This window comes from Glycine max, chromosome 4 (assembly GCF_000004515.6).
Source record: "Glycine max cultivar Williams 82 chromosome 4, Glycine_max_v4.0, whole genome shotgun sequence".
Lineage (NCBI taxonomy): Eukaryota > Viridiplantae > Streptophyta > Magnoliopsida > Fabales > Fabaceae > Glycine > Glycine max.
In genome coordinates, this window is record NC_016091.4 from 47,638,283 (window position 1) to 47,658,168 (window position 19,886).

Genomic DNA, 19,886 nt, shown 5'->3' on the forward strand with positions numbered 1-19,886 from the left:
TTGAGTGGAAAGGACATGTAGAACAAAACCAAGGGTATACTGGGTTACAAGTTTACAACTACAGCGTTACAAGGTATATTACTCTCTCATTTGAACATCGAACACTGTAAAGAACTTAATATTGAACAACAAATTTCTGTATAAAAATACATATTCCATTACAAGGAGGTTTAGACTGTAATATTTTCCAACACCCGCATGATCCGCAGGAATAATCCCTTATCCAATTCTGTTCAAAGAGACTCTTTCATTCGGTCGAGTGTCCCTTTCCACTGGAGATATCAACTGTGGCATAGTCATTCCTCCGGAAACAATGATTTCTGCATCAGCATCAAAAGACATGTACACCATAAAATTAGAAGAAATGAAAATAATATTTTAAGAATTTCAACATGCAGAAGCCAAACGACAAAGTTCTAATTTGCATTCATTGAGGATAAACGAATATCATATAGATACAATATCTCTCCATATACATTGTTAACGAGCATAATAGGAGATACATAAACAAGGTACTTGGCAATGAATCAACCGAAAGAGAACCTACCAATGCCTTCTCGAATGGAAAGATTTGGTCTTATAATATCTTTGGAATTAACCAAAAATATATCACCAATATATAGATGATTCGTAGGGACAAAAACACTACAAAGCTCTTCATCTTCATTATCTTTCTGAAATGGAGGAAAAAAGATATAATCAATGGTTAAATATATCAAACAAAGAAGAGAAATTAGTAGTTACTCAGAAGGAGGGGAAAAAAACAACAACAAAATTCAATGGAGGATACACAATATATTGCGAGATTATACACTAAGTTGCATTGAGATGAACATGAGACAAAATGACAAATAAAAGTCCCCTAATGTTTTACAATAAATTAACTATAAAAAAACACTTCAGTAAAACCATCATTAACAAGGGATGTACTATATGAACTCAATGCAAAACTTGTTAGACTTATACGCTGCTTCAAATCTCAGAGACATAAATAAAAGCATGGGGCATAGAGTAGATACTTGTGTGTTTGGGTAGGAAGTATGGATATCAAATATTAGAACCATATTTTACAGAACTATATTCCCCTCTCTTCAAATGTTACTTTTATGATTACTTAACAGTGATCTAATGAAGGCGAATTAATGTCAAAATGGCAGACATCATAATGTATGTGATATTGATATATGCGTGCATTCCAATTTCCAACTCCATAGATATATTACATTTCATGGCAGTTAATGTGTTATAAATAATAGAAATAGAATCTGATGAACTTTGTCTTATCAAAATAAAGAGAACTGTTGGAATATAAGTGTGAGGTGAAGTCTCATGTTGAATAGGAATAGAAAGGTTGAGCATCATATATGTGAAGATAAGACCCATAAACCTGAACCTTAAGGTTTTAGAATAAAGTGTGATGTCAAGTTCTCTTATGTGGTTGCTCATCACACATATTTAATCAATATAAATAAGAGGTTGGTAAACAAATTTATAGTGACACTACACAGTACCTGTAGAATAACAGTTGATGTAATAAAGCCAAATGCATATTCACCAACACGCGGGTGACGGATAATTGCTACCTCTTTAAAGGCAGTGGTATTTTGATCTGAAAAGGAGATTGTAAAAAAATCATGACAAATGGTTACATCCTTGGTACCAATATTTGAAAATCGTCAATCTATCAAGTATCAACAATAACTCACTGATTGGCAAGACACTTTGGCTTAAAAACAAGACTGACAGGTAAAATTATGAGGAAAAACAATTTGAAGCATGCCTTCAATCTATATATGAATAGCCTAATCAACCTTATTCAGACCAAATGAGTAACATGACAAAGCTAATGAGTAATAACTAAATTCAATTTATGTACCCAATTCAGTTTAGTGAATTTGCATCAACATATTATCAATACTACCAATTTTTCTACAATCACCATCACCAATTCACCTTAACATTATCACATAACTATTACAAATTCCCATCCAGTACAACACACTCATGATGCCATCATTGCCACAACTATCATCCTTTTAACCTCATTGGCTATAAAACTGGAGAATGCCATAACTGACCTGGGTTTGTTAATTCTTATAGTACATGCTATTTTCCATCATCATAATCATATATTGCTTAAACTGAACAATAAACAGAGGACATTCCGCACTTTGCCATAATTTCATTGGATGCCCCTGAAGGGACCACTTTGCCATAAAAGCTACTTGAAAAGAAGTTATTTTTCCTATTGTTACATCACTATCTACCCAACCTACATGTGGCTTACTGCTCATCCATATGAATTCAGAACCCACCATCAAACTCTTTTATGGCTAAATTCTAATTGGACTATGCAGTTATGTAGAGCATACCTGGAGATATTGCAGCACTGATCTGCTTGGATGCAGAGTATATATGCCTAACAAGGGGCATTCGCTTTATGAACCATTCTCCAATCCAGAAAACAGTGGCTCCCATCCACGACGAAACAAAAACACCAATAAGAAATACAAAAGCTAATGATGTAATAAAACCAAGTCCTGCACCAAAAACGAAGAGCCTTCTCATTTTATACATCACATTCAAAAGAAAGAGTAAGGTCAAGTACCAAGATCCAGATCATCCATTGGAGAGATTAAAATATAAAAGAAGGAAGGAATATAGAAGAGGTTTAGCACCACCAATACTATTTGTGTGTGTTGATAGGGAAAAAAAATAAAGAAAGCAGAGAAGTACAAGAATGAGGGCAATAAGATATCTTCTAAACCATTTAGAGCATAATTGAAATGAGTCCTTCCAGATTAGCCACTAAATTCTGATAACAATAATGCCTTCCTGCTTAATTGGTAAAACCATAGAGTAGTCTATAAGCTTTGAACTCTCAAGTTTATGCACTATACAGTAGAACAAAAAAAAAATCCCTATTTGTAACTTTTGAGGAGGGAAAATATAATTATCAAAGCTGTGTTAATTAAAGGCAAATTAAATTACTCACCAAATACATCTATCCCGAGCCTGGAGTATATTGGACTAAAGAAACCATCAACAAACTGAATAAACCACCATGTAATGAAGAAGGTAACAGCAACTGGAAAAAGAACTACGCTGCAGATTCAAAACTAAATGAATAAGCACACCAACAATGATGATAAAATTTAATCATCTCAATAAGTAGTTTTGTTCATTACCATCCAGTCATAAATTTCTTAGAGACCCAACTCTGGAGAACAAAGCAGCAAGCCTGAAACAAGTGCACAGAATGAGTTAATAGCAAGACAAAAATAGATTTTCTCTTGAAAAAATATGAAACTTTGTAATCTATATATATCACACCAAACAGAAGCACATTAGGAAATCATTGAATTATTGTAAACTTTGACTTCATCATTTAGAACTCCTTATCATAAAAAGGAAGGTTATCATTTTTGTTTGCAAAAAGGCTCACACTAAATCGGACTAGAATTCCAACATCCAGCAGTCATGTGTTCTTTACTCCTTTTCAGGAGGCATCTATAACGCAGGGAAGTGTTATGATCACGTTTCAAATTTTTTTTTTTTTTTTTACTTCATATTATAGGTAAGGACATTTTAGGACAACAAAGCAAGGAGCAAATCTTGCCCCTCAGGGCAAATAGCAAGCAAAACCCGCAACACCTTACCAAATAAATTAGAAAATCAACTTCAAGACCCTTATCAGTTAGAACTTTACAGAGACTATTGTTACTGTATTGGTCTCATTCAATTTTGTAAAATAAAAAAAGAAATCAACTTCACGAGAGGTAATGCAAAACAAAATAAAAATTGGACCAAACTCTCCTGCTTAATATTGCTGGAAATTTCTCAAAGCTAAAATTTAAACAAAATCCATTGCTCGTCAAGAGCTGCAAATGCAGATCCCTCGCGTAGTCAACATGATTAATTACAAAACATAAGATTCGTGGTTCAAACGGTTTTTCTACTTTCATTAAGATTACGAGCAAAATGGTCTCAACCCATCATAGCCGTAAAAAACAACAATTTCTCAGCCCATAAAAATATGTTTCTTTCGGAGTTCAATTGACGAGGCTCTTGGTTGACTAGTCGTCTATCGATGTCCACCGAAAACCGAATAAATATATAAAGAAAAAATAAAACGATACCAAGAAGCAAGATCCAACAACCTAGCCCTAATTTAAAGGGGGGAAAACAATGTAGGAGTTTTGAAAATAAAAAAAAGATAGAAATTAAGTGAAAAAGAAAATGAATTGGACCTTGCGAGTGGAGGAGTTGGGCGAGCTTGGTGGAGACTTGGCTGGGTCTTCGGGATCGTCGCGAGATGCATTTTCCCCTTGACTAAGAGGAATTGACGTTGATTCTTTTTCTTCGGCCATCTTCACTCTTCACACTTTCAGATTCTAACGATAACGATAAAAAAAAAATAGTATCAAAAACTTGGCAGATAAAATAGAATAGAATGAGACTGTATTGTCTTGGATACTAAGCAACACTCACTTGCACTGGATAAGTCATAATAAATTGATAAATCTCATTACCTACCAGGTGACGTGGTTTTCGAGGACGTGTCCCTTTTCTCTACGGTTTATTATTATTTTCCTTAATATTTTTTTTTTTAATTTTCTAGTCTACATGTAGGCTTTTACTTCCTGTACCCCCTTAAAGACCCTAGTGGACACAAACACCGACCATAACCCCTGCACCACCACTACTGCAACCTTTCTTTTCCCTTCCTCACACCCTCACAAAACAATCCTTTGGAACTAATGATTCTATTCCCAAGCTTAGAAGATAATTTGAAGAAAGAAAGGAAAACCAACAATAGGAAAGATAAAACTGAGTTAATGATTCAATCGTAAGTAAAGTCTCACCTAGTGCCTGCCACATGAGATTTAAATTTAATTTGAACTAAAAAAACCCCACAAAATGCAAAGAGTACCGAAGAAGTTAACACCAGAAAAGAAAAGTGCCTAAGAAGGCTTATCTAACAGCCGTCCAAATATTAAAGTCCATCCATCCAACGATCGTAGCGAACCCAAGCCGCGCCAAGACAGAGATGGCGCCTAGTTTCGCACGTATTAGCATTTGGATCGTTAATTTAAAGTTTAAACACCAAGAGTTAATTGTTATTGTCACGACAGGTTTGATACTTCAATTTTTTAATTAAGATTTAGGATTTAATTCTCGTCTTAAACATTTGCAACTTAAAAATATTATTTTACTCTAAAATAAATTGATTGAATAAAAAATATTAATTGAGTGTCACATAAAAAAAATCTAAATATCTCTTGTTAAAAAAAAATTACGAACCATAATATATAGCAGTGGGTCCCACAGCCAGCTCCTCTCTCAATTACCCGCCACCCAGTTCACAAGTCGCAACCTGTTTGAAATAAATAGAGGGAAATATTCAAAATCAAACCCTAATTTGAAACCCCCTTTCCATCCGCTATATATTGACGCCATTGTCCCTTATCTTACACGCGCCAAACCTGTCTGTTTCACTTCCCATTTCAAAACCCACCAATCCATCACCAGATAACACACAAAAAAAAAAAAAATGTACGTGGTAAAGAGGGACGGGCGGCAAGAGGCGGTTCACTTCGACAAAATAACCGCGCGCCTCAAGAAGCTTAGTTATGGCCTCAGCGCAGATCACTGCGACGCCGTTTTGGTCTCCCAGAAAGTCTGCGCCGGCGTCTACAAAGGCGTCACCACCAGCCAACTCGACGAGTTGGCCGCCGAAACCGCCGCCGCCATGACCACCAACCATCCCGACTACGCTTGCGTTAGTTCCCTCAAATTTCTATTCCATTTGATGAAATTGTGTGTCTTGGATGGATGGATTATTGTAAGTGATTTTGTTTGTTGTTGCAGTTGGCTGCTAGGATTGCCGTTTCGAATCTGCACAAGAACACCAAGAAATCCTTCTCCGAGACGTGAGTGTGAATGGAAATGATAATTGCGTTTTCTTAATTTGTTTTTGTTAGCGTTGTTTTGTGAGGCTTAAACTTGAAATTGTGGTGGATTCAGGATCAAGATCATGTACTATCATTTTAGTGAGAGATCTGGGCTGAAGGCTCCTCTGATCGCCGATGATGTTTATGAAATAATTATGAAGGTACCTCTTGTGCATTTTAGGGATAAGTTGTTATATGTTCCTCTACTACTATGTGTCCACGGTTCCAATTAATTTTTACGAGAAATAGTTAATAAAATTTGATTATGTGATGTTTATATTGTTTGAGATCACGGTAGTTTGAAACCTTGAAATAATTTCTCGCATTGTAGGTATTCGTTAGGATGTTCAACAGGATTCGTAATTATAAAGAAAGTGTGGGCATTGAGTGTAGATCAGTCTATTAGATGGTCGTTTTTTATTTTTGGTTTAATTACTTATTTTGTCCCCATAGTTACAAAATATTTCCCTTTTAGTCTCTATACTTAAAAATATTTCATTTCAGTTTCTATTATAGGGACTAGAAGAGAGTTTTTGCAGCTATAGGGACAAACAAGTAGTTAAATCTTAATTTTTGTGATTTATTTATGCTTTCAAATGCTTGAAGTTTTTGTTTGGCTGTTGTTTTTTCGTATGTGATGAAATAATCTTTTATTATTATTATTTTTTGTTTGGTTGTAGAATGCTGCTCGTCTAGACAGTGAGATAATCTATGACAGAGACTTTGACTATGATTATTTTGGATTCAAAACCCTTGAGAGGTCTTACCTCTTGAAGGTTCAAGGGAAGGTTGTGGAAAGGCCTCAACACATGTTGATGAGGGTTGCTGTTGGGATTCACAAGGATGACATAGATTCTGCCATCAAAACATACCACATGATGTCTCAACGATGGTTTACTCATGCATCTCCGACACTTTTCAATGCTGGAACACCTAGGCCTCAAGTATGATTACATTTTACCATACCCTTTTGAAATTATTATGTTTTCTGTGTTTTATTTTTGTAATAATGCATTAGCGAATTGATCATTGATGATCTGGGGTCTTATTTAAGCGAGTGTTCATGTGAATTTGCAGCTGAGTAGTTGCTTCCTTGTGTGTATGAAAGATGATAGTATAGAGGGGATATACGAAACTTTGAAGGAGTGTGCTATCATCAGCAAATCAGCTGGAGGAATTGGTGTCTCCATTCATGACATTCGTGCTACAGGCAGTTATATTCGTGGGACAAATGGGACGTCCAATGGCATTGTTCCAATGTTGCGTGTGTTCAATGATACTGCCCGCTATGTTGATCAGGGGGGAGGCAAGAGGAAAGGTAGATTATTTATAAGCAATTCAAATGTTTCATGGCTCCTTGTAAGTTTCTTTTCTTACCTGTATGTATGATTATGCTCTTCTTTTAGGTGCATTTGCTGTGTACTTGGAGCCATGGCATGCTGATATGTTTGAATTCTTGGATTTAAGGAAAAATCATGGGAAGGTATGATTGGCTGGGCTTAATGGTGTGGTAACAATGTACTTTGACTGTCATCAGTGAGTTGTTTTAGCATTATTTGTTCTTATTACCGTGTATTGGTGTTATGTAGGAAGAGCATCGTGCTCGAGATCTGTTTTATGCTCTTTGGGTGCCTGATCTCTTTATGGAAAGAGTTCAGAGCAATGGCCAATGGTCTTTGTTTTGTCCCAGTGAAGCACCAGGTTTGGCTGATTGTTGGGGTGAGAAATTTGAGGAGCTTTATCATCGATATGAAAGAGAAGTAAGTTTGATCTTCACATGCAAATATTGTTGGTCTTTCTTGAAGTGCTTTTACTTGCTAATTATTAGTGCTTTGTTTTTACAAAATATGTCTTATAACATGTAGGGAAAAGCAAAGAAGGTTGTCCAGGCACAGAACCTCTGGTTTGAAATTCTGAAGTCACAGATAGAAACTGGAACCCCTTACATGCTTTTTAAGGTGGAACACTTAGATGTCTTTTACTTTCCCCATGAGATTTTGTATTTATTGTTTTCACCTGTTGAATAAATCCAACATTTTTATTTACACTACTAGGATACTTGCAATAGGAAAAGCAACCAACAGAATTTGGGTACAATTAAATCATCAAACTTGTGTACTGAGATAATTGAGTATTCAAGTCCAACTGAAACTGCTGTGTGCAATCTGGCATCAATTGCACTACCACGATATGTAAGAGAAAAGGTATGAAATCTCTTAGATGCTCCATGTATTGGGCTCACATTATTTGGTTTTGGACCAATTTTTTTTTTCCTGATCTAAATATTTTTCTCCTTACTGCAGGGTGTCCCGATGGAGTCTCATCCATCCAAGCTTGTTGGAAGCACAGGCTCTGGAAATCGGTATTTTGACTTTGATAAACTAGCAGAGGTATGGTTCTAGTTAACAAGCAGATATTCTGTGTTTAAACGTATGTCCTTTATCTAATTGACATTATTGTATATAGCCAGACTTGTGATGGTTTTATGCTTGTTTTTCTTTATTATTAATGACAGATTACTGCACTGGTCACAACAAACCTGAACAAAGTAATTGATGTTAATTACTACCCAGTTGAAAATGCAAAACGGTCAAACTTACGGCACAGACCAATTGGTATAGGAGTACAGGGTCTTGCTGATACTTTCATACTACTTGGCATGGCATTTGATTCACCAGAGGTAAATCTACTTCTGAGGCTGCTGTTATATTCGTTGTATTTGTGCTTCAGTCTAATAGTTCACTTGGATATTAATGCAGGCTCAGCAGTTAAACCAGGAGATATTTGAGACTATATACTATCATGCTCTAAAAACTTCATGTGATTTGGCTGCAAAAGAAGGTCCCTATGAGACATATAGTGGTAGTCCTTTAAGCAAGGTATATAAACTTAAGTGTCTTTCACTGCCCTCGGATTGAATTCCTGAGCACAAGTATAATTATACAGCATATATTTTATCTAATGTAGTGTGGAACTCGTATGCACATGCAACTTAAATTTCAAGGTCTATAGTTAGTATACATGAAGATAATTTCTACTTGCTTAGGTGTTTTTTGTATTTCTCAGGGAATTCTTCAGCCAGACATGTGGGGTGTGACTCCCTCTAATCGTTGGGATTGGGATGCACTTCGGGAGATGATATCAAGTAATGGTGCAAGAAATTCACTTCTCGTGGCCCCTATGCCAACTGCATCCACTAGCCAGATTCTTGGAAATAATGAGTGTTTTGAACCATATACTTCAAATATCTACAGTCGTAGAGTTTTAAGGTTTGCTTTTTCGCCCGTGTTATTCTGTCTTGGTGTATTATTTTCCCATGATCCTATCTTATTGGGCAACTGTTTGTTTCTAGTGGTGAATTTGTTGTTGTGAACAAGCATCTTCTTCATGACTTGACTGAAATGGGACTGTGGTCTCCTACATTAAAGAATAAGATTATCTATGAAGATGGCTCTGTTCAGAAAATTCCAGAAATGCCTGCTGTACTGAAGAGTATATACAAGTATGAGATTTATGATTTCTTAATTAACCCGAATTTTTCTTCAATGTATTCACTCTAACTAAATTTTGTTTGAACAGAACTGTTTGGGAGATTAAACAAAGGACATTGGTAGATATGGCTGCTGATCGAGGATGCTACATAGATCAGAGCCAAAGTTTAAATATTCACATGGATCAACCCAACTTTGGAAAGCTGACTTCCTTGCATTTCTATGCATGGTCCAAGGTAGCAACACAGTGCTTTTGCTTGTGTGTGTGAAGCAAGATAAATTTATGTAGGATGTACAAATATATAGTTGGGTTTAAATGTTATATGTTGTCTATTTTGTTTCCTTGGTGATTTACATTATTCTTTACACAGTTGGGGAATTTTAGGCCAAATGTTTGCTGATCAATTTTATGCTTTTTGTTTGGTCATGAAAGGGTCTAAAGACTGGAATGTATTATCTTCGATCGCGAGCTGCAGCCGATGCTATTAAGTTCACCGTTGACACCTCTGCTCTCAAAGTAATAAGAATTCATTATTACGAGATTTTGCTTTCATGTGATTTGCACATTTTTTATGTGAAATATTTTTTTGCTGTGGATGCAGGAAAAATCCAATGTAGAGTATGATGATAATACAAAAATGGCACAGATGGTGTGCTCTTTAACAAACCGTGAAGAGTGCTTAGCTTGTGGGAGTTGAAATGTTTCAAAAGTAATGCTTCTTTAGAGATGGCAAAGATAAATGTTTCAAGATAAATCACGTGTTAATCTATAACTTTCTGAACGATTTCAAAGCTTTGTACATATTTGTCATTAATATCATTTGTATCTTTGCTTATCCTTGTATCAGTTTTATTTACTCACTAATATGTTTTTTATTGTCGATTTTTTTTTAGTGTTTTTTACATTACCATATTTTACATGGTGATATTTTGTTAAATATTTTTATTTGTCAAAATTGCCTTCAAAATTATTGATTGTTTTTACAAATTAACACAATATTTTTTTAACTATTTTTACTCATGTTTTTTGAGAACTTTCTGAAAAAGTTATTCGTTCCATAATCAATCTTGGGATAAATAATATCAATTAATTTTTTAAAATCATTTTAAATTTTATAGTTTTATATTTATATATTTTTTAGATTCCTCTCATTTGATGATTAAATTAACTTTAATCCAAACATGTATTCATATTTAAAGTGTATACAAAATACAGGTATTGGGTTGTGTAGGGCTGTGCAGATTTATTTGAACTGACCTGTAATTGAAGAGGCGGACGGTCAAAGATGGTCAAAGATAACAGCACCGTTGGTTTGGCTTAATGGAAGGGTTTGTAACCCGTAGCCGAGTAATGTGTAACCCCAACAAATATGGAGAAAAAAAATGTCAAATTTGTTAATATTTTGAGAATATGAAAATAATGTTTTAAAAAATTCAATAATTTGCATTTATATTAATTGTATTTAAAAAATCATTCAAAAAACTCATTAAAATTTTTATCTTCATGTAAGTTGATAAAATATGAATAGAATTCTTTAAAAAAAAAAAGCAAAATATGAATATGAAAACAAATACTATAATATTCTACAAATGTCCAAATTGCCATAGAAGGCAAAAGTCGTCCTACATACCAACCAAATAGCTGCAATCGACAAACTCTTCACTTGTAGCCACACCAGACCACCACTTGCTCCTTTCAATCTTTTGACTTTTTATATCAAAACTCAAAATTGTTTTATTCGAATCTTAAGTCAAATTGATTTGGGACGCAAAATCATAGAATGATGTGAGCGTCCAAGAAAATTTATTGGTTAATTAAAAAGAGAAATCTTCATATTTATCTATCTACCAAATTCAAAATTAAAACATTACTTAAAAGAATTTTTTTTAATTGAATTCAATATCATTTAGAATTAAGACATTGTCTTATTGCACATCATATATCATATTTTAACTTAAATATTAAAAAAAACCATGATAAGAGATATTGATTTTAATTTATTTATAAAATAATATAAGACTCCTTTTGCCGTAGGCCGTTGTTCCCTATGGCATAGGCTCAAGAATCAAGATTAGTCTTATTTACATTTTAGGGAACAACTATACTATTGCTCCCTACCTAGGCTTGAATTGACCATTCTTCCCCCTAATTCAAAAGTCCACACCCCTCCCCCATTCTTCCTCTCACGTTCTCCTCCTCCCCAACCCAATCCTTCCCTTCCCTTCTTTGCAAACCCAACCCTTCCCTTTTCCACTTCTTTCCTTCCGTTCTATTCTTATGTAACAAAATCATTATTCTTATGATAAAGGGGGCAAAATCTGGTGCACTACAATCATAATTTCATGGAAACGATATTTTTCGAAGAAAAAAGTTCCAACTCTTTGATAAGGGTCAAGTACAATTTTAATGTGATGAATAGTAACTCCCTACATTTTAAGGTGCATTTTTTTAAGTGTTAAATATTATTTTGTATAATAACTTTAAAAAAAAGGCGGTTAAGAAGTGGTCACAAAATGTCTTTTTTTGGTTGAAATTCACATTCTTATATAGCGCTCGTCAGCGAATTGGTCACCCAAATGGCATTGCTTTTCTCAAATTTTTCGAAGGCACGGTGCGGTCTACTTGAGTTACTGCACCCGAGGCATAGAAAAAATTAAAAACAAAAACTTAGGTTGACGTATATTGAATTAAATGATTTGCAGTCGCATATTTTTTCAGATCTGCTGGAGCAATCGAAGGCCATAATTGGTTGTCAAATTCATAATAAAGTATAATTGTATAAATCAATTTGCAAACTTTCCTTTGCACTTGTGCATTGACCTTGAATCGTGCTTATTTATTTATTTGAGTTATTTCAAACAAGCCAAAAACCACGTGCAAGTTGAGCGAAAAGGTGTTCGGCTGTCCAAATTTCAACCACATTTTGTTGTTTTGAGAAAACGCTATATCTTGGTTTGGTAGCATCATACCTGCATTTGATGGACTCGAATGTAGAAACTACACAACTTGCGGGGGCTCTTCCATGGTTAAAAAGTAACGAGACTGATTTTTATTTTTTTTATAATGTACAGTGATGTAATTTAATCTGTATATGAGATGTATGTTATAAGAATGTTTCTTTAAGTGAGAATGAAAATATTTAATTATAAATGAGTGATTAAGATTTTTTTTTCTTTTTAATTTTGACCATTCATAATTGAAAAGTGATAACTTAGGGTGAAGAGCGATCACATATTTAAATATGTCCACCAACATTTTTAACAAAACTTGACATTTGTGATGTTTTTAGGTCATTGGCTCAATTCTTGGGTGTACCATTTTTTTTGTATTTTCATTAAATTTTATATATATTTTTATAAAAATTAATATTGATTCAATCAAGGCATTCACTAATTCAATCGGATCTAATCAATGATTTAATCTAAAACCAATCATGTTGATTTGGGTTAAACTGGATTAATTACACAATCAATCTAATATAAGAGACTCGGATTGATTAGACCACCAATTCTCAATTCAATCAATTAAATCACGATCAGTCAATTAAAACAATACATAAAATTTTTAAGTATTTTTTTTGTCTTTTTCTCAAACTACACCTTCTCTCTCCTATCTTTTCTCAACCTATGTTTTTTTGTAAAATTTTTCAATATACATCATTTTCATGCTCCATTAGAAGGTCGGGTTTGGTCACCCTTACTTCCACATGGGCTTTTTTTAAAAATTAATTTGTATGTTTAAATTTTTATTTTTATTTAAATTATTAAAATAATACAAATATTATATTATATAAATATATTTTTAATTGATTTTAAAAATACTTTTTTAATAAAATAATTTTTTAATAAGAAAATAATATTATTAAATATAATTACTTGTCTTGAATTATTTAATTTATATAAGACATTTTGTAGGTGAACATTTTTTTTTTCAATCTGAATTTTGTCTAATAATACATTTGCTTTAGTAAAAAAATTAAAAATTTTAATATTATTATGTTACTAAATATAATTTATTTTTTTATGTAATTAGATTTTTTTAAAAATCATAATACTTTTTGTTTAACAATTTACTTATAGAAAAAAATTATAGTACATTATAAATAAAATACATAAATAATTACATTTGGGTAAGGATAAACTTAAGGCATGTTGGGACAATTATTTTTGTTATGATCATGTGTACGGGCAAATTTCATTTTTTTTTATTTTCCCATTAATTTTCAATAACAAATATTATTTTAATAATATTAAAATTTTAAATTTTAATAGAAAAATATTATTTTAATAATATTAAAAGTTTTAAAATTTTTACTAAAGTAAATATATTATTAGAAAAAATTCAAATTAAAAAAATATTCACCTATAAAATGTCTTATATAAATTAAATAATATAAGATAAGTAATTATATTTAATAATATTATTTTCTTATTAAAAAAATATTTTAATAAAAAATTATTTTTAAAATTAATTAGAAATATATTTATATAATATAATATTTGCATTATTTTAATAATTTAAATTAAAATACAAATTTAAATATACAAATTAATTAAAAAAAGTCCCTGGTCGAGGTTTCTAATGTAGCATGGAAATGGTGTATATTGAGAAATTTTCAAAAAATATGTGTTGAGAAAAAAATAGGAGAGAAAATGTGTAATTTGAAGAAAAAACCTTTTTTTTTTTTGCTAGAGTATTAATTTATTATGTTACTTTCTATTAAAACAACATACGGTTCTTCTGTTAAAACAATTTTACTCTTTTGAGGACTTGGTTTGTTATACCTCTATCATCTTTATTTATATTTAAATATTACATTATCGTGTTTGATTATAATATATAAGTTAAAATATATATTTTATATAAATATGATTTCACTTTGTTTTACTCCTTTAATTTATTTTTCTAGTTTTGATTTTGATAAATTTTTAAAAAAACTCTCCAAATCTCCATCACCCATTTAGGAATGATATAGCAGCTTAATCCATAATGGATTAGTATGTTGAGTGTTGATTTATTTAATTTAATTTAAGATTTAATTATTCATTTTATTTCTATAGTTATAAAAAATTTATTTTTTAATTTTTATACTTAAAAATATTTCATTTAAATTTCTATACATATTATTTTTAATTTCTTTTACTTCTTGCTGCATAGATATTTTTTTAAGGATAACCGCAGAGGCTAAAAGGATATCTATAGGAATTAAAAGATATTAAAAATAATACGCGTACAGATTAAAATAGACTAAAAATGATATGTGTAGGCATTAAAATTGATTGTTATAAGTATAAAAACTATAAGGTAAACATTTTACATCTTTTTTGGTTAATAAAGATTTTATTATTCTAGATATTAAACGAGTAAATAAACATAATTTTAAACTACGGATAAAATAACACAGTTTAAAAGTTTTAAAATATTTAAATAAAGGTTCCTTTAACATTTTAAAATACTATTACATTTTTGTAATTCAATCGAATGATGAAAAAAAAATGACGGGAAGAGATCGATATATCAATTTAGGGGTGGATCTAAAAAATAAAATTAATGAGTTTAATTATATAAATATAAATAAAATGAAATATAAAAATATAATATTTTATTTATAAATTTAATAAATTTTAAAAAATAAGACGATATAAGGACATATTTTTACAGCCATGTAGGTCCGTCATTGTAATAATCAACCTATGAACAGTGCTAGAGGTACTTCAGCTGTGTGATAACTGATACTTTGATTTGATTTGAACACAGTAAAGTGACGTACTTTTCACTATCATTGCATGTATCGTTTTTGAGTGGAACGTGACTTTCCTTCCTTCCGTTGTCGAGTGAAACATGATTTATTTTGGGTACAAAAGTAGAACGTGGTTGAAGTCAACAATCCTTTCCTTGACTTTTTACAACCTGCTATTATAAAAAAGACTAAATTTCATTAAATTTCTTTCCATATATACCCCTCGTGAAATGTATTCCCTTAAGTTATTCTCATAAGATGTATCCTCAACCATGATATATCATGAGATGTATTACCATCAGTTATTTTCATACATTTATGCTGTTGTACTGGCAGTTGCCCATGATTTAGCTGAATAAAATCATCCAATATATTCCTAAAAAAGAAGAGGAAAAGAAGTTGATTTTTAAAGATTATCAATTTTCTGTAATAGAAGTTATTAGCAAGATTAAGTTTTTTATGTATAGACAAGTGTACCTGTTACATTTGTTTTAACATCTTGATATAGGTCTTCTTGTATTAGGGGAACTTTTGATTTTCTCTAACTACGGGATATGTCCCGTTTATTATTGTTGTATCATTTTGGGTTTAATATAATTTACATTTTTCCCCAAAAAAAAAAGAGTGAATAGGCAATTTAGTCCCTTAGATTATATCCATTTTGCATATTAGTCCCTAACTTAATATTAAATTCACAATAGTCTTTATCTTTGCATAAGTATTGCAAAATAGTCTTTCCGTTAAATTTTAAAGTAACGTCGTTAGTGAGGTCAATTTTAGTGTCACGTGGACTATCCAATGTGACATTAAAGGATGACGTGGCATGACACGTGGACGTGTTTCTTAAAAGATGTCACGTCATTTGATGATAACAAAACGAGTAAATAGGCAATTTAGTCCCTGACTTTGTACCCTTGTTGCATATTAGTCCTTAACTTAATGAAAAATTCAAAATAGTCCCTATCTTTTGCATAAGTATTGCAAAATAGTCCTTCCGTTAAATTTTAAAGTAACGTTGTTAGTGAGATCAATTTTAGTGCCACGTCATTTGATGATGATAGAATGAGTGACTTCTTCAAATTTGATGGTTTTGAACCAATTGTGGCATATATACGAAAAAGAACCCACACACACTTGCACAAATAAAAAGAACCAAAAATTCACAACAACAACCTTATCTTTGTAGCCGTCAACACCAATGGGCGAGGTCTGCATAACCATTCTCTTTTCCTCTTTTTTTTCTTCAATTACCATCAATGTATCATTCTGGGTTTTAATTTTTTTGTGTGTGTGTTTTGAATAGGAAGAGAAAAAACCAGAGGAAAACAAAGTGGAGGAGAAAAAAGCAAATGAAAAAGAAAAGAAAAAACCAGAGGAATCAAAAGATGGTAAGGAATCCAAGGAGGAATCTGTGCCGCCAGAAATCATACAAGGCACAACCTTTGCAATGCATGGACACTTTAAGCATGATTTCTGACATCTTTTAAGTTAGGGACTATTTTGCAACACTTATGCAAAAGATAGGGACTATTTTGAATTTTTCATTAAGTTAGGGACTAATATGCAACAGGGGTACAAAGTCAAGGACTAAATTATCTATTTACTCGTTTTGTTATCATCAAATGACGTGACATCTTTTAAAAGGCACGTCCACGTATCATGCCACGTTGGATAGTTCACGTGGCACTAAAATTGACCTCACTAACGGTGTTACTTTAAAATTTAACGGAAGAACTATTTTGCAACACTTATACAAAAATAGAGACTATTTTAAATTTAATATTAAGTTAAAAACTAATATGTAAAATGGATACAATCTCAGGGACTAAATTATCTATTCACTAAAAAAAAATCATTATGAAAGTTACGTGAATTATTGAAAAAAAAAGAAAAAAATTTCAGTATAGCATGTACATATGTACTCATTGTACAATTAAGATAGTTAACATCCCTTTAAAGTGACTTTCACGTTTTATGTTTTTTCAGGTGAATATGTTAAATAAAATACGATAAATTAAAAAAAGATGCTAGGATTCTACGTTAATTATCTAAATATTATTGAATAATTTTTATAAGAAAAAACCAAGAAACGGTAAATTTTCCATGGTTAAAACTTAAAAAAGAGAGAAGTACTTCTCAAATTATATTGACTTCTCAACTGCTTGAATTCAAATGTACCTATTATTCAGCATAAAAAGAAAATGTCATAGATTGTCATATAAGATGAAAACTGTAAACACCAGGATCTTCTTCATTAGAAGACAAGGCAAAACCGAAATCGTTCAACTTTTTTTTTCTTCCCTTTTTGGAAAGCATTGTTTTATTGTTTCTAGAAACAGAACTGAATCCGTCAAGGGCGTTTAGGCTGGCAGAGGGCAAACGCAGTTTTACTTATCCATCACCATTTTAACGTTTAACGGCGTGCGGCAGTATCGTTTGACTGGATGAACCGTTGACTATATGTTCCTAAAAAGCTATCCAAACGTTACAAGTATTAGCAAATATTAATTATTAGTTTTATTAATCTTTTTAGTAAAAAAATTGAATTCGTGTTCGTGGATTTTTATTTATTTATTATTTTTTTAAATCATCTAAACAACTTTATTAGTCCCCTTATTAACAAATGACACATTTTTATGGACATTTCAAACATTTATATAATTCATCTAATTTTTTTAATTTATAACAATAAAAATAGAATTATCATAATGATTAAATTAACATGAAACGTTTTTATTTTATTTAAATGATTAATGCTCTTGTTTGATTTAAGAATTATGTTTTATGTTAATTTATATTTAATGTTGTTGTTTTATTTAAAAACAAATTATCATATTTCTTCACTTTGTTATATTATATTTGTATCTTTCTTTAGTGTTGTATCTTTATTTTATAGTGCATCAGTAATAATGTTTATAGTTAAATATTTGTTCGAGCCATATATAAGATCATTACGGTTACAACAAAATTCTTTTTTTTTTTTTCCTTTGAAAATTTAACAGTTACATATATACCTAAAACTCAATCTGATTAATATTATGAATTAAGTTATAGAATAACCCTATGTTTGATTTTGTTCTAAAAAAATGTATTTTTTATTTATAGAAATATATTATATAGATTGATATTTATCTATAAAAAAATATGTTTGAGCATTTTTTATAAAAGAATACACAGCTTAGTTGTGAGTTTAGTTAAACGACAAAGAAATCAAGTCGCTCACCTTGCTAGAACATCTAAATTTTAAAGGAGAAATCCAAGAAAGTTATTCTATACTTGTGCATTGTCCCAAACAGGTACACATAACTCTCAATTTTTTCAATGGGTTGAAGAAAAAAATTAAGTTTCTAATCCTTCTTCTGTCACAAGAGAATCAATAATAGTGACTGATTTGAACCTACAAATTGAAGCATTGTAGAAGAAAATGAGAGATTTAACAACCAACGACAAACGTTAGTTACTGGCGGAGGGAGGGGTTGATGATGAGACCGACGGAGACCATGAATGAAAAATGAAGGGAATACAAAGAGATGTTCTTGAACCACAGTAAAAAAACCCAATGCAATAGCAGTCTAAGGCAATAAAACCATTTTGGAAAAAATGAGTTTACTTAATTTTTAATGGTTTTTATCCTAACTTATCATAATTTTTCAATTCAGTCCAAAGACTTGTCACATGAGTTTGCTTACATGGATAAAGACTTGTCACATAGATATATGACTAACGACGTTACTTTCAAATTTAATGGCAAGAACTATTTTACAAAACGTATGTAAAGATAGAGACTATTTTTTACATTTTAAAAAGATAGAGATTAATTTATAAAATGAATAAAAAATTAGGGACCAAAATGTCTATTTATTTACTTTTTGTGTGTTTAATAAGAATATTAAGATTCGAATCTAGAATTTTATGGAAATTATCTAAAACATTATACAAGATTTTATTTGATAAAATATAATATTAAAAATATTAAATAATACGTCATAAACTTTCTTCTTTGACAAGATATTCTTAACTAAAAGTCTTAAATAAATATATGTACCAAAAACAACATTAGTGATGCAAGATCATACATTATTTGTATCTTTGACCAGTAATTACATAGACTGATGAATAATAAAAAAAAATATTTACCTATCAATTGAATAAAAACATGTCACACAATTATTGGTTGAAATTATAAATGAAATGATGATCTAAAACTCAACCAATAATTTTTCCAAAAACAAAAAACACTTCATGTCTATATAAAATTTCTCTTACTTTTATTCTATCGATGTCATGTCGGCTCTTACATGTATCTCCTTTTTTTCTGCCCTTTTGCCGACAAGCACGAAAGAGTTGCCAAACCGCCACAATGGAGGTTCTCTCCACACACACACACACGACACTTGCGCCGGCAAGTTTATGCATTCACATCTACATTCCTTACACCGTAGTACTTCTTAAAATAAAATATAGTAAAATCTTATTTTTGCTTCCCTAACTTATTGCCACATTACATCATTTAATTAATTTATCCACCATTAATTATGTTACACATAAAAGTCAGGGAAATTAATGATCAAGTTTAGAGAAAAATCAAAAAAGAAAATTTCAAACAGCTTATATATTAATAGTAGTACTATTAAATTAATTACATTTTGTCTGATTATTTCAGTGACTTAGTAAATAAGGAGAGGTTCTAGTTCTACAGC

General features: G+C 31.3%; 2 protein-coding genes across 3 annotated transcripts; one reads left to right on the top strand and one right to left on the bottom strand.

Moving 5' to 3' along the window:
- LOC100792693 (uncharacterized) lies at positions 1-4,408 on the bottom strand. Its single transcript, NM_001253339.2, has 7 exons — positions 4,251-4,408; positions 3,189-3,241; positions 2,996-3,105; positions 2,373-2,540; positions 1,512-1,609; positions 548-674; positions 1-320 (listed from the first exon to the last, which is right to left on the bottom strand). The coding sequence occupies exons 1-7, from the start codon at positions 4,368-4,370 to the stop codon at positions 220-222; spliced, it is 777 nt and encodes a 258-aa protein (NP_001240268.1). The 5' UTR covers positions 4,371-4,408; the 3' UTR covers positions 1-219.
- A 1,013-nt stretch (positions 4,409-5,421) lies between these two features.
- On the top strand, positions 5,422-10,844 carry LOC100791639 (ribonucleoside-diphosphate reductase large subunit). 2 transcript variants are annotated; one of them, XM_014774888.3, is made up of 18 exons: positions 5,422-5,782; positions 5,872-5,933; positions 6,028-6,115; positions 6,635-6,898; positions 7,032-7,272; positions 7,361-7,437; positions 7,544-7,714; positions 7,820-7,912; positions 8,009-8,158; positions 8,258-8,344; positions 8,470-8,634; positions 8,714-8,833; positions 9,021-9,223; positions 9,307-9,456; positions 9,534-9,681; positions 9,879-9,962; positions 10,048-10,155; positions 10,662-10,844. In XM_014774888.3, exons 1-17 carry the CDS (start codon positions 5,555-5,557, stop codon positions 10,141-10,143), a joined length of 2,427 nt encoding a protein of 808 aa, XP_014630374.1. In that variant the 5' UTR covers positions 5,422-5,554; the 3' UTR covers positions 10,144-10,155; positions 10,662-10,844. The 2 variants fall into 2 exon arrangements, with proteins under 2 accessions (XP_014630374.1, XP_003523246.1); XM_003523198.5 differs by lacking the exon at positions 10,662-10,844 and having other exon boundaries at positions 5,423-5,782; positions 10,048-10,281.
- The last annotated feature ends 9,042 nt before the right edge of the window (positions 10,845-19,886 follow it).